At 41.3% G+C, this 15645-nt stretch overlaps 1 protein-coding gene across 1 annotated transcript in view; it reads right to left on the bottom strand.

Moving 5' to 3' along the window:
- LOC128422168 (von Willebrand factor D and EGF domain-containing protein-like) overlaps positions 1 to 15645 on the bottom strand; it is a 205846-nt gene that overhangs the window by 68538 nt on the left and 121663 nt on the right. The window contains exons 17-20 of the mRNA XM_053405830.1: positions 13250 to 13500; positions 8004 to 8223; positions 3787 to 3924; positions 239 to 391 (exon numbers count right to left, since the gene is read on the bottom strand). Coding sequence (XP_053261805.1) covers positions 239 to 391; positions 3787 to 3924; positions 8004 to 8223; positions 13250 to 13500 — 762 coding nt within the window. The remainder of the gene's footprint in view (positions 1 to 238; positions 392 to 3786; positions 3925 to 8003; positions 8224 to 13249; positions 13501 to 15645) is intronic.

Consider the following 15645-nt stretch of genomic DNA (forward strand, 5'->3'; position numbering starts at 1 on the left):
TAAGAATCACAGGCAGTCACCCAGTCTTCTTATCAATCATAATTAATATCCCTGCCAACACACTGAAGAGCTAATGTTATTTAAAAGTGATTTGTATGCTTTTTCAATCCATATGTTTAAGCTTTTATGCAAAGACTGTTTAGGAGACTAGTTTCGTGCAACCAGTGACAGCTATGTACATACACAACAAAGTCTGAAAGTAAACCTTTTGACACTCATCTAATCACACTTCACTTACCATGAACATCAGTAATATTAACATACTTAATTGCAGACAACGTCTTCGCTTCTAGAGGTATGACTGGCTGTTTACCTTCACTCTTTTTCCATTCACCTTTAGGATTATGATTATCATTAATGAAAGCTTCTGTCATGTCAGCACTGTCCTCAACTGTAATAAAAAAGAGCAGAGGTGAAAGAAGCACTGCGTTAGTTTCTGCCATGATTAATGATGGAAATGAAGACTTAACATCAAATCAGATAACCCTCCAGGATGTTATCCCAGAAGCCAACTGGGGAACAAAGGCGGTCAAATGAGTCAGCATCTGGAGTCTCATCAAAACAAGATATAATTTAGCATCCACATCTAATGAAGGGCGTGCAAAGAGAAGTTTGCTACCCAAACAACCTTTGATAAGGTAACAGACTTTGCTGGAAGGACTAAAATGACACATTACCTTGGCCAATTAAAAACAAAATCATGCTGGCCTTACTCCAGCTCTAGCCTGCATTTATACAAAATGGATCGTTGCCAAACTACACTGTGACGTCTCCAAGCAGCAGCTGGCTCAAGAGCTGTACTTTGGACACTCTTGCTTAAAGTGCTCAAGGAAGTAAATCAAGTAAATTGTCCATCGGAGACTATTTAAAATATTAATTTCCTCCAATAAGTTAGAGACTGAATATTCCACTTGGAGCCATGTTTCAAAGCAATTAGCTACTGGCTAGCTTCACTGAGAAGGCAAGTGTGAATATTTTCCATCAAATGTTGGGGAGCCATTACTCACGGTGGCGCTTTAGGCACAGGTTAGCATAGTCCACCTACTGCGCACAACATATAGCTGAAACTTTTCCAAGGCATGAGGATTTGTGGGACTTTGCGTGGTGCTGGGATGAGCGTAGGCGTTAGCGTTGGAGACCCAGCTGAGGATAAGGCATTGATTACAAAAGAGGAGCCGCCATGATACGTGCTAATGAAGGAATGCTGTTGCGATGAATTAAGCAAAATATAACAAAAAAGCCCTCAAGGCTGACTTAATGGCCCATATCTTGGTAATAAGCCATGGATGTGCCTCAGATGCAACGTATGGGAGGCTTTTAAAGTATGGGCTTTAGGAAACAGCTAGCAGCTTCTTGCATCATATTCTTGCATCCACCAAAGTGGGCTATGTCTCTCCATTAACTAGTGTCACCAACAGAGATAAAACAATACTTTCATTATTGTCATGCAACAATGGTGGTGTAACATCCAACTTGTCTGACCTTGGCTAGCATTGGGGCTGTGGAACTCTTTCTACCCCCATTCCATTCCCACATGTCTTCAGATATTCTGCTGCATAAGGCGATGTGGATTAAAACACTGTCCCTCAGCACGGCTGCTCTAATCAAATTTGGAGGTCTCTGCAGCTGCTTTTACATGCCAATGGGTTTTTGTTTTTTGTTTTGTTTTGTTTTGGAAAGCCAGGCAATCCAGTTATTGAATCAGATTTGTTTCAGCTCTCACAACAGTAACTCTTCTTATATCTTGGAATGTCATTCCAAGCCAAGTTGGCAAGGCAGTAGAAAATCTTCCATGAAAAAGGAATTTGCAAGCAATAACTGTTTTCATTACTTCAGTGAAGTTGCTTATTTAGGCTTGGTACAACTGTTATGTCAAAGAAAGCTTTTAAAAAGCTTGGCTGTGTGCAAATAAGCAACTACATTTTGGCTAAGGGCAGGATTTTGCTTAGACTTTAATTGAATCTTCCTTTCTCCAGTCACACTTAATCGAATTAACCCACACAAAACACAGATGCACTTCAAGGCAGCCACAAAATGCCCTGAACTCAAGCAAAGGACTAGAAAGCTGTTTATATCAGGCTAAATTGTAAATTTAAGCAAGGAAAGATTTAATCAACTTTACAATAGATGGTACATTGATTCTAGGATTCCTCAGTTGTAAGCTATTGTTATCCTCACACGCTCTCTCTCTCTCTCTCTCTCTCTCTCTCTCTCTCTCTCTCTCCCCCCACACACACACACACACACAGTGCTGTTTTCTTTTATAATCAACAAAAGAGTGAAGCTCTTGGCCATTCCCTCTTTAGTTCATTTAATTTGTTTCTTCTCCACACTGAAGGTTAATAGACAAGTATACACAAACAGAAAAATCAAGAAGGCAGGTGGCTAGATCCTTAGGAGTGTTCATAAATTATTTTATGCATAATGAAGTGAATGATTCATTAAACACCCTCTCTAATACTAGCTCAGGGAATTCTGAGCATCACACGCTTTTCTTGAAGTCAGGGTTAAAACACACACGCACAGCGCTCACCCACTGACATATTTTTGTAACTAGATTTTTATTGATTTTTAAGTAAATAAAATGTATCTCTTGTGTGAGGAGGCTACAGCAAAAAGAAATAAAGGTTTGGGTGAGCATAACCTCTAAACCAATCAAGTTTATAAAGTCTGAAGAGTGAGGGCACTAGAAGAAAATCAAAATTTTGAGTACGGCCCAAATCGTCAGAGATATGTTATGGTTTAACAAACAAAAATACAGAGGTGCAATATCAAAAAAGTCATCATAAATCAGTTGACCTGAGTTGAAAAATAAGCTGCTAAATGATGAAAACTAAAACAGAATTGGTCTAGTATATAAGCGACATTTCACATTGATGAGGCCTGTTATGATGAACTGGAATCCTCTTAGGTAACAGGATTTCAAAGATGGACTTTTCCATTTGTCATAGTTTGCGGTCAATAAGTAAGTTCCTCCAACCCAGATCTTTGAATGCAGCTGGGCAAAAAATGGAGAATTTGGCTCATTCTGTTGTGTTTATACAGTCATCCTAGCAGCTACCAAGAAATATAGAATATGTGGATGGGAATAATCCTCCTTCTGTATTAACCAATTTAAAATATGGGTTCAATTAGTTAAAAAAACTTACTATTTTTGTGATTGCACTTTTTATATTTAAGTTTTTATTAAAACTCCCCCTGCACATCCAGACCTAATGCAACACTTGCAGCATCTCTGGTTACCTGTGCTCATTCTCAGATATTCTGAACTAAGCATGCATGAGCTGCTAGACTCAAAAAAACGGAATCTGCCCCCTTCAAGCATCATGCCTCAAATGACAAAAACCCTTGAGGAGGGATTGATGCTTGATCCACCACTTGAAGGGGCTGGTTCTATGTATAGTGGTGAGTCAGGAAGGCTCTCAGAAGCCATGTGAAGAACTTCTAGTGGCCAGGAAACCAAGCATCAGGGCTCAGTCTTAATCCTGTTTACTTCCTAACCAAAGCTGATTATACTGTGCAAAAAAGAAGATGGCATGTTCCAGATGTTGCATAGGTTACTCAGCTTGAAGCATCCAGCCTATTCTGATGCAAAATTTGGGGTTGGTGTGTGTGTGTGTAGTATTTTTATTTCTACACTTTTCACATGCAACAGTTTTTGTAGACAAGCACCAGAATGTATGCAGGATGGGATACCCATATATATTGCTTAATCATATACATACACACACATAGACATACACACACACATGAAATGATATAAAAATAAATACAAAGAATACTCACATTTGCAGCTTTTACCATCACCCTGCATCCCATTGGGGCAGTTGCCACATGTGTAAGATCCGAATGTGTTTGTGCAAGAGACACCAGGAAAACAAAGTTCCTCTTCACATTCATTTGTATCCTCCTGACAAGTAAGCCCTGTGCCAGGAAAAACACAGTGGAGGTTAATAAACAGAAAAGCCTCTGATTAATCCTAAGCTTAAACTTTCATGCATACTAGGCAGGTGTCTCAGCTGTAAACTCATTGAAGAATATGTCATTCATTTGCCACCCAAACTCCCCACTGGTTCATTTCATCCTGCTGCTGCTTCACTGTTCATTACTGTCAGCTTATTGCTATCAAAAATGTGGAACCTTGAGAGTTATGGTGAAAAGCATTAGCTACCCAAAGGAAATGAATAACCCCCTTTTCCCAAATTGTGGCTCATGCTTTTCTTGTTTTCCTTTTATCCCGGAAATGTTATCATATAATTTGAAATCTAGGGTCACTATTTGGGCCTTTGGGTTTGCTAACCAAAGCTGATTATACTGTGCAAAAAAGTTTTTTTGCTGACCAGCTGGAAGAAAAAACAATCTGAGCTGTCTCCATGATTTGGATAGAAATTTGATACAAAGAAACCAGCAGGTGAAACTGTGTGTGTGTGTGTGAGAGAGAGAGAGTGAGAGTGAGAGTGAGAGTGAGAGAGAGAGAGAGAGAGAGAGAGAGAGAGAGAGAGAGATGGACCTAAATAGGATAATCAGTGAATTGCTGCAGTTCAATCTGCTATTAAGAAATGGGTTGCAGAGATTGGTTGGAAATCTGGTCATGTGTTTTGGAAGGTCAGCACAGATTGTTAACCAGGTGCTTTTCTTTAATCAACATGGGGTTCATTAAGTGACAATGATAATCTTAGCTACACAAAATATTTGAAGCTTTGTTTAGCTCTTCTGCTATAGTAGATAAAGTAAACTTCACCAGTTGGTTTAGGGCAGGTTGTTTGTTCCTATATACGTATATTACATGATGCTTTAAATTACTAATTACCCCCTCTCCTACAGATATTCTTTAGAACCCAAATTTCTCAGATATCTTTGGTTTTCGGGATCTGCTGCTTGTAAGTTTCTGTAAGATCAATAGTTTTATATATGAATGGCTTTTGCCATATCTTTGTTATCAAATTAATCTTCTGATTGTATGATTAATCTCTTGGTTCAGGAACCCAAAAACCATTTAAAAATTAGAAAATAAACATTATGGTTTCTGCTGATATGGGTTTTCCAGAGGGAGAAAAAGCAATGGTGATGTTAGGATCACTTTTTTGAAAACGGGAAGAAGATGATGGACAGGTCATGTGGTGCTAGGAAAACCATAAAGGAGCACAGGCCTTGTGGTACTGATAATGAATGAGTGGATGAGTGTTCTACTGATTACATTAGGACACATGCAGGGAGGTTTGGTATTTGCATGTATCAGAATTCTTCAGCCCATGACACTTAGGGGTTAGGACACACTGTTTTTCATTTTGATAGATGGTAGGGGCTAGCCTGGTCAATCCAGCACCCTTGTTTCTGGTTGATAGCCCTTGCCATCTTAGCAACCCAAGGTAGACAACATGGTAGGTGAGAGGCAAAATGTAAATGTGGAAACAAAATGGAGGCAATCTGAGAGTGGGAAAATATTTGTGTGTGCCATTGTAGTGCAGTCACAATGGAAAGACAATTTGATGCATAGCATCCACAGTCCTGATGGAAGCATTCCTTGTTTCTCTGTATGTTGGTTTCATTGGAGAGCAATGGGACAAGCCTGGGACTGAATCCATATCCAAATGCAGGTGTTGTCTATCCAGGTCCACATCTCTTCAAAGATCCATTCTAATGTGCACCCTCAGCAGCCTTTTGGAGCATCTAATCACACATGACTAGAGCTCTCCCAACTTGGCAAAAGGGGCATTTCTCTCCCTAACTGTGAAAATCTTCACACTCTTTTACACAAGGACACTGCAGAGGGAAGGCAGGAAAGGGTGTGCTTTCCCTTGTGAATTATGCCCCCCCACCTTGTTTTTTAACTTGTCGATATCTGTGCTCCTCACCGTGCTCTTTATGTACAGAAAATGGTGGCAATGAGCATCAGCACCAAACCCTTAAAATATCTGTCAATGCGTTTAGATGTCCCAGTGGGAAGGTATAGAATGGAAGTTTAAAATTACTGCGAATGAACTCTGGGCCCACAGTCTACACAGGCATTCCCATGGCTCTTGCTCATTTTCAAAAATCTTTAGCCCTCTACCTGTTCCCCTGGCATGCATACAAAATTAATGTTGTCTTATCAATGACAGCAGAGAGGAATTAAGATTGCCCTTGTATTTCTGTATGCATAACAATGCCTCCTGCACTCTCCACGAGTTGCTTCTCCAGAAATGATACTTAAGGTGCTCTCTAAAGAGTTCGTGTCTTTGTTCCTACTATCTGTTTGCTATCATTTGTAAAGAAGTGACGCTGAAACAGTCTTGTCACTTGAGCAGTACAGCATTGCCTTCTCATTAGATTATTGATGGCTTTCTGGGGAATTGAGACATAAACACAACATCAAGGATAAGCTTTTATTGCTGTAATGGAACCTGCCCTGAAGTGAAATCATCTACCTTCCCAGCTGGCTTTCTGCTGCACTTGCATATAATTTTTCACCTGCCATTAAAACAGGTGAGAGATATTCCTATTTCACTCAATCATTTGTTTATTTGGTTTCCCCTCCCCAAGCCTACTTGCTACAGGAAAATAATGGCAAAAACAGTGAATATTTTATTTACATGAACCTGAAGGAAAAGGGGGTAACTGAAGCAGATCACTTTCCCTATGATTATTGATAAATGGAGGGAAGGGCCCCCATTGTTCACAGTGTATTTGCTACTGTCAGGACAAGCTTAAAAGATTACTATATTCCCTTGTTATCTTACAATCTAAAGAACTGAGATCCCCCCTTTTGCTTGGTGGTTAGCATCATCTGTTGCACACCTTCTTTTGTATTAAATCATTGTACATATTGGCCATAAACCCTTTTGCAGAGAAATTCATTCTCTCCAGAAATTAACATGGGATCATATTCTTAGAAAGCCTTGATTACTTAAATCACGGCTTCACTGGAAATGTGACTATTTTGCTTGCTGAAGATGTCCGCTTGGAAATGGAGATCTGTTTAAGCTCCAAGATAAGGGATTGAATTTAATATATTAGTGGTAATGAATAGCTTCTGACTTATAGACTGAATAGCCTATCAAATAAATAATTAAAGCCCCACCCCCACCCCAGGGGAAGAGAAACTGACATTGTGGTAATTCAGAGTGGCTACTCAGGGAGCATAAAAGTCTGTTTATAATCTCCCAGCTAGGAACAAGAGGAAGCAACTAAATGGTCTCAACTAGCAACCAAGATGCTTTCAATTAGCATTTGCTGAAAGCAACTTTGGTGAATTTGATTGACTTGAAGAAAGATATTAGAAAGACATTGACCAGAAAAACGATATTGCTAGGTAATAAATGGGGTATATTTGCTGCTGTGTGGAATTTGTATTTGTATTTTGTGCTAATAGGAGAAAAGCAATGTCTCAGATGTACTAAAGGGCCTTAGTGTGGAAATACTCCAAAGTTCCTCAACCTGTGTTTTGATTATCCTGAGGTGTCAGTTCAGGTCACAAGTGTCAGATGTCAGATTCATTCGTGTTACCTAATCTGCAACAATTCAGCAACAAAGTACAGTAGTGGGGAACGGTGGTCAGATGCCTGTGTCCCAGAGTTAGTAAGTAGAAAATGACTGATTCTGTCTCCTTGCTTCAAAGGAGTGGGAGAGAAATTTGGTTTGGCTAACAATTTAATGCAAAACTATCTAAGTTTTACTTCCCAAAACAATATATGGACCAAAATCCATTTGCACCTCTCCAAATTTTACCTGGCAGTTTACCAACCAAAGGAATGCTGATGAATTTTTGTGAAGATTTTTAAAGAAAAAAATCACAATGTAGTGAACTAAACTTAAAACTGGGAAAATGAGGGATTGAAATTGACAGATTAGTCCATCCTTAGGTTCTATGCATTAATCCCGCCATGTGGAAAAGATGATATTCAGATACTGCTTCAGTGTGCCAGACACTACTTCCACATACCAGGAGTAGTATATAGACTGCCTCTAAATTTGACCAGAAAACAGTAAGGAGACTCCAGAAAAAAATGCAAAATTCTGCTTACCTTTCCAACCTGCTGGACATTTACAAATGTAACTATCTTTTCCATTGATACAGGAGCCAATCCCACATGGGTTTGATTGGCAGTCATTACGGCTGTTCTGGCAAAGTTCCTGTTCAAATCCAGTGGGACATATGCAGAGATATTCACCAACACCTGGAGGGAAGTTGATGTTGGTGATACATGTTCCACCATTTAAGCAGCCACATGGTTTCACTGCAATCTAAAAGAGGAAAGCACTGGGATGATGTTTCTTCTTTCTCTTGCACTGCATTGCAATGGAGCATCTAATTACCTTTTCTACAAAGGAAGGGTTCAGTATCCAGCCTCCTAAAACTTTATTTTAGTAAAACAGCTATTTCAGGATATAGTCATTTAGAATTCTACATAACCATGGTTTGTAGCTCCAAATATGAAATTATAAATGCAAAGCAATATTGTCTGAAATGTAGCTGAGACATACTGAGGGCCAAATTATTGCTATTTATCATCTTATACCACAAGAGATCTCAAAATGGCTTGCATCAAAAAATGCAATACAGATACAAAATTACATAAAAATTAAGCACCAGAGAGAGTTTCTAAAAGTGATCCTATAATAAACTGCGGCAAAACACACAACATCAGCATGGTCAGCATTAAAATACCAACCAGCAGCAAATCACACCAAGCAACAGAAAGAATCAGATATGGTCAGTACTTTGTGAACATCGCTAGGGAGAACATTCCACTACTGAAAAGGACCTCTCTATTGTTGCCACTCTTGTTGCATGTCTACTAGAAGCAGCACTTACATGGGGCACTTAATGCAACATGAGAAATATGGAATAGCCACTGAAAACTGAAGGTATGCATCGCCTCCCAGCACCTTTGTAATAGCTGGCAGAACTTGCTCATCTCCTAATGCCACTGTTACGAAAAAGGAGCAATGCAGAAGCAAGCACCAGGTGGCTGGAATGGTAAACAGGATGTGGGTGTTGTTGGATTATACCGTGGGAACCAGGGACAGTTTGTAAAGTGCTCTGAGAGCCGGATGTTACCTCAGAGCAACACATGACCCTGTACTGGAAGTACATGGGTGGAGTTTATTCTCTCTCTGCAGTTGGGAAGCAGAGTGTGCAGACATGTTTTCTCTGTACTGCTGAAAGACAGAAATAAAGACATGTAGATATATTTCTGTCTGTCTCTTTCCCCCTCCCTGGGGGAGGAGTGGTGTGTTCTTTTCACATTTGAAAAGGATCGCCGAAGAGACCTCCCTTGATCTTGCCGGCAGACACTGGCAGGGGAGGTCACAAGGATTCAAGCCGGGCACCTGGAGGGTGGCCAAATTCCTAAGAGCTGGAGGCTCTGCTCGCTTGAATTCCGACATCTGGTAGCAGACCGATGGTTATCTGATCTATGAGAATCTGCGTGAGAGGTGAGAGGTCGATGAATCGTTGCCATCCTCTGCACCTAAGAAGATAAAGAAAAGCGTCTGCCTGCAGCCAGAAGCTGAACAGACAAGCTGGACACCGAGAGGAGTGTATGCTCAGAAGGTATGCTGCATTTCGGGCTAGAGAGAATGAACGCAGAAAGGCTTATTTTCTGGTTCACAATAGCTGCGTTTGAAAAACAGCTCTGAAAGAGCAAGCTTGCATACCAGGAATTCCTGTGGTTAGATAAGGAGTTCCGTCCTGAGCAGGTTGCTAGGCAACGTCTGCCAGTTACTGAGTGGCCTAAAAAGAGCCTGGGAAATCGAAAGTGTATCTGCGCAGCTGTGCAAGGGTTTTGAAAAAACAGCCCAAAAGTTTGCCTGCCTGTAAAAAGCAGTAAACAACCGAGAGACTTTTGGTTTTTTACTGGCGTGAAAGTGAAAGCTGGCTTGAGATTGAGTGTAAAGCTGACCCTTGGATTCAGCATGGATGCCAAGAAGGGGGGAGTGCCCCTGAGTGCCGTGGTTCAGGATGAACACAGCCGGCATGCTGCACTGGAAGTAAAGCACAGGGGGAGGGAGGAACGGAGTTCTAATTCCCCCACCGATGAGGCTACTGGAAAGGATGCTGTAGCTTTGAACGCTGTCCGATGTTACAATTGTGGACAGGCTGGGCATCTTCAGCGGAACTGCAAGAAGCCACGTCAGCCTAAAGGAGCGAAGGGCCGCTCAGCAAAGCCTGAGGCGTCAGGCAAAGGTCACACCAAGACTTCGGTGAAACCTGGAAAAGCTTTGATGGCGAAAGGAACCACGCCAGATGTTGGGAACGCGTTTATTATCGACACTGCAGCGACGGTTCATATGTCCCCACACAGAGGACTCTTTTCAACGTTTAAGAAGCAAAGCTTCACTGTGACACAGGCCAACGGTCAGGAGCTGGAAGCGGCCGGCGTGGGGACTGTCTATCTTAAAAGTCTGGACTTGACAATAAACAATGTTTACTTGGTTCCTGAATTAAAGTTCAATCTGCTGAGTGTTTCGCAGATTGCAAAGAGAGGACTGAAACTGTCCTACGATGCTGAGAGCTGCAAGATCTACAAAGATGGAGAGTTATTTCTTTCGGCCAGAGAGAAGGATGGACTATATTTGTTGACTTTTGCACAAAGTGATTACATGGAATGTAATTCATCTGTGTCTAACCTAGTTTCTCTTGCAGGTGTGAGCAAGAAGAAGACCGGGGTCAACAGGGCATTTCAGCGGGTGTATGCTGATGTGATTGGTCCTCTAGAACCATCTAGAGGCAATGCAAGATATTATCTTGTGTGTGTGGATCATTTCTCTAACTATGTCTGGGTTTATGTGTTGAGAAAGCCAAAGGAAGCCTTGGAGAGGTTTCAGGAGTTTTGTGACAAAGTTAAGAGTATGCATGATGCTAACATTGATTGTCTATTCACAGATGAGAAGCAGATTTTTCTTTTACAGGATTTCCAAAGGTTCCTGCAGAAGAAGGGGATCAGACACAAGATTGCTGTTTCAGCGGAAGCGTGGAACAGGGGTGTCTGTGTACGGGTGAACAGAGAATTGCAAAAGGGGATGGAAGCGCAATTGCTTAGTTCACATCTGCCACATGAGTACTGGGCCGAGTCTCTAATGTCGTTCTGTTATACTAAAGTGAGAAAGGTTTCAAAAGAGTTGGGAAGTTCTCCTTTTGAGAAACTGTTCCACAGAAAACCTTCTGTTGCCCATTTCAAGGTTTTCGGGTCTCATGTGAGAACAGAAGCTCCAGGTGGAGTAAAGAATGCCAGAGGCATTTTTGTGGGGTATGAAAAGGGTCTCTACAGAGTAATTTTGTCTGAATCTGGTCAGGTGATTCTCACAAAATTTCTAGAGAGTGCTCCTGAACAGGAGAGAGTGATAGTACACACATTTCCCACTGAGGACGATTCAGATGATGATGATTTCACAGATTACAGTGGAACTGAAAGTGATGACACTGATAGCTCGGAGAGCTCAGTTGTCACAGTCATTGAGAGGAAGTCTCACACAATAGATAGGCCTTCACAACTGAAGGATGAACCACTGTTTACCATTGGAACTAGTTCTCCAAAGAGTCCTGAGACTGGACCAGTGAGCAGAGAGGATCAGCACCTCATACGCAGGTCTGAGAGAGTTACAAAGGGTCAACCACCCAAGAGGTACTCAAAAGAGTTTGCTAACTTAGCTGTTGCATGTGTTGCTGTTGTAAACAACCGAGGACAGGTTGGAGCTGTGTCTAAGTCAGAGACAAAGACACAACAGAGAGTTGCTAGCCAAGGTAATGCAGATGCACTCATTCCTTGGAAACCAGACAACCAGAGAGGTACACTGGGGAAACCAGTGGCGGGGAGTTCCAAGGGTGGAACTGAAACAACAGGGGAGTGTTATGTGTATAACAACTGTTTGTTTTCTTCTCTGGATCATGCCTTGCTTGCTGCAACACGCATTGATTCTTTTGGGGGAGGATGTTACGAAAAAGGAGCAATGCAGAAGCAAGCACCAGGTGGCTGGAATGGTAAACAGGATGTGGGTGTTGTTGGATTATACCGTGGGAACCAGGGACAGTTTGTAAAGTGCTCTGAGAGCCGGATGTTACCTCAGAGCAACACATGACCCTGTACTGGAAGTACATGGGTGGAGTTTATTCTCTCTCTGCAGTTGGGAAGCAGAGTGTGCAGACATGTTTTCTCTGTACTGCTGAAAGACAGAAATAAAGACATGTAGATATATTTCTGTCTGTCTCTTTCCCCCTCCCTGGGGGAGGAGTGGTGTGTTCTTTTCACGTTTGAAAAGGATCGCCGAAGAGACCTCCCTTGATCTTGCCGGCAGACACTGGCAGGGGAGGTCACAAGGATTCAAGCCGGGCACCTGGAGGGTGGCCAAATTCCTAAGAGCTGGAGGCTCTGCTGGTTTGAATTCTGACAGCCACAACATCCTGCATTTCCCCACTGCTGCACCACATCATTGGCTGCTGGCATGGACTAAATAAAGATGAACTATCAGGACACAGTTAGCATTGCAGAGAGGAAGGGGAAAGTTAGTCACACACTTGCCATTTTCAGTGGCAGCTGTGTATTTGGCATAACATCTCATTTGGCCTTATACAGACTATGAATCTAATCCTTGATTTATTTATTTTTCATGCATTTCTAGGTAAGTCTGGGTGCGGTACCATGTAAATTCTGTATCAAGTGTTGTGGGTTAATATTTATCCTGCACTTATCTCGTTCCAAGCTCCTTAACAATTACCCATTGTGAGCGAGACACTTCTGGTTGTAAGTTTCCTCCTCCTATGCATTTACCTCATTAGCCCACCCTATTGAAGGATTAATGGAACACCTTGCAATAAAGACAAAGCAGAAGAGAAGCACTGCCAGGGAGCCGAGGCTCTGGAGTAACGACATAAGAGCATGGGAACCTCTAAAAATATCATTGCAAATGAATTATGTTCTCCCCTTTATGGCGAAAACCTGGTCTTTTATGTTGTTATGTGCTTTTCTTCAAAGATCCAAATGCACACAGTGAATTTTAAAGCAGATTAATGAACCATTAAGAGGCTCGGCAAAAGTGTTCTTTCAGACAGCAATCGATAGTACCCTCTCTTGTTCGTTGTATATATGGGTTTTACGTTCTCCGAGTTATTTATTAGATTAATTGATCATTACTGTCATGTTGGATAATATGCACTTACTTGAAAATAGCTGAAGTCTTAGCTTTTTAAAGACAGTAACAAATTATTAGCTATAATGGAAGCAACGGATAGTGTGATAAACCAGTTTTCTGAAGGGTTCCCTCTTCCTACCTGAACCGAGTGCCTGCTTTGTGCATTGCATTCATCAGACACGGTGAATTCAAAGCTCTCTGATTCGGCAGAGCTGACTTTCCAAATGAGAAGGCCAGCAGGAGAGAGGGTGGCTTCTGGAGGTCCGCCTTCTAAGATGAACAGCACGGCTGATCCCTCGGGATCCCCTGCTAGCAGTTGGTACACAAAATTCTCTCCTGCAAACGTCAGAAGCTGGCTGGCTGGCGCTTGGAACACAGGCGGCTGGTTATCTAAGCAAAATAGCAAGATGCAATAATGTACAGAATGTTCTAATTCCATAAGACAGCGGTTTTCAAACTACATCTACCACCTGGACCACCAGAAAATTGCTGGCAAAAATACATCACTGGTCATAGTCTTGTTGGTTGTTGGTACATTCACATCATACATTTAAAGCGCATGGCTTCCACCAAAGAATCCTGGGAACTGTAGTTTGTCAAGGGTGTCAGTAATAGTAGCTCTGTGAGGGGGAATCAGCTCCCATGATTCTTTGGGGAAAGCCATGACTGTTAAAGTAGTAGGAGCAGGAGCATCATTGGTCATCCCAAGGTTTGTGAGGCTCATCTGACAGTGACCTGAAACCAAGCCTTTAGTGTTCTTGGCCCAGTCCTGGGAAAGGCTCTTCCAAGAAAGATTCAGCCGGTGCCTTTTTTCACCTTTTGAACATCTGCTGAAAGCTTTTTTATGCTGCTAAGCTTATGCAGGCAATCAAAAAAAATTTCAGTAATAGGTAGTTGATGAGGTTTTTATTGTATTTGATTGTACGGCTGTTGTAAACTGCTTGGATTTTTTTTAATGAAGAGCAGATTAAAATATTTTCATAAATAAATGCACTTTTAATGTATGGTGTGGATGTCTCTCTGCCATGTTTCTCCCTCATTCTGGGCAGCAAGGGCACACATTTTATCGTTTTAGTGGCATACACTTAACATTTGAGGTTGATTGTGGTGGCTACAGTTAATGTTACACAGCAGTTGACAAAGACGATAAAATCCCTCTAGAACATTTTAGTTAAAAACAGTTACCAGTAGTTTGAGAAACTTGAGCAATGCATTCAGGAAAGCTTTTATTTATTTTACATTTAAACTTTATACTGTGCATTCCAATTGAAAACAGTCATCATGTCTGTTAAGAACCTAGTCAATAAGAACCTAGATACAATAAAAAATACTCTCAATAAAAACATCAAAGTAATATAACCATGCTCTTAAAATAGATTAAGTATCATAAAATGGATTAAGGAATGTCTTGACCTAACTCTTAAATACAGGAAGCAATGTGTAGTGCTATCCTTCAATGGATGTATATCTTCAGTGGCGGACTTGAGGACAGTGAATAAACTCTGTCTAGATAAGCCAGAGTTAATGATTGCAGGAACTCAGTAGTCAGGCTGACTTGGCATATCTGTTTTGGGTGAAGTCACCCCACTGTAAGGACCACTGTGTGATTCAGGGATACTGTTGGACCCAGCATTACTGACATGTGGTAGCAATGGCCCAAAGTATCATTTACTGGTTTTCCTTGTTGATGGAAAATAAGTCACCTGATCACTGTAGTTCATCTTTCCAGATTAGACTATTCTGTCTTCAAAGGATGTGAAAATTTATTCATTCATAATTTTATTTGCATGCTGCTTTCACACACAGAGACACCATTCTCAAAGCAGCTTGCAACAAAGAAAACAGGAATGCGTTTCAAAATCAAGCGGTACGAAACAATTTCATAATATAATAAAACAACATCAGAATGGCAACTCTAACATACCAAAAAAGCCAGTATAAATATAAAAAGATTGCATAAACATTACTGAACATCAAAAATAACAAAGAAGCTTGACAGTTTCACTTTGGTCCTAGAAAAACATTCCCCATGCTGCTGCTCAGAAATATCTGAGCACACACCTGGAACCTCTGCATAATCATTAGTGTCCAAAATGTACATATTCCTATTAATGAGAATCTGCCTTCTCCAAAGAAAGTACAGTGGTACCTTGATTGTCGAACTTAATCCATTCTGGGAGTTTCTTTGACTCCCAGAACCATTTGAAAACCAAGGTGTGGCTTCTGATTGGCTGCAGGAACTTCCTGCACTCCATCAGAAGCCACATTGGATGTTCGGCTTCCAAAAAACATTTGCAAACTGGAACACTCACTTCCGGATTTGCGGCATTCAGGAGCTGATTTGTTTGGGAGCCAAGCCATTCGAGAACCAAGGTACCACTGTAGATTACATCCTACAGAAACTTGGCCAATCTGGGGTCATCCAGATATTCTGAACAAATACCTATCAGCCACAGCCTAGACAGCACAGATGTGAATTGTCATCCAGAACATCAGGATGACACCAGCTTAATAAATGCTGGCCTAGAGAAATGT

The sequence above is a fragment of the Podarcis raffonei genome, chromosome 1 (genome assembly GCF_027172205.1).
Source record: "Podarcis raffonei isolate rPodRaf1 chromosome 1, rPodRaf1.pri, whole genome shotgun sequence".
Classification (NCBI taxonomy): domain Eukaryota; kingdom Metazoa; phylum Chordata; class Lepidosauria; order Squamata; family Lacertidae; genus Podarcis; species Podarcis raffonei.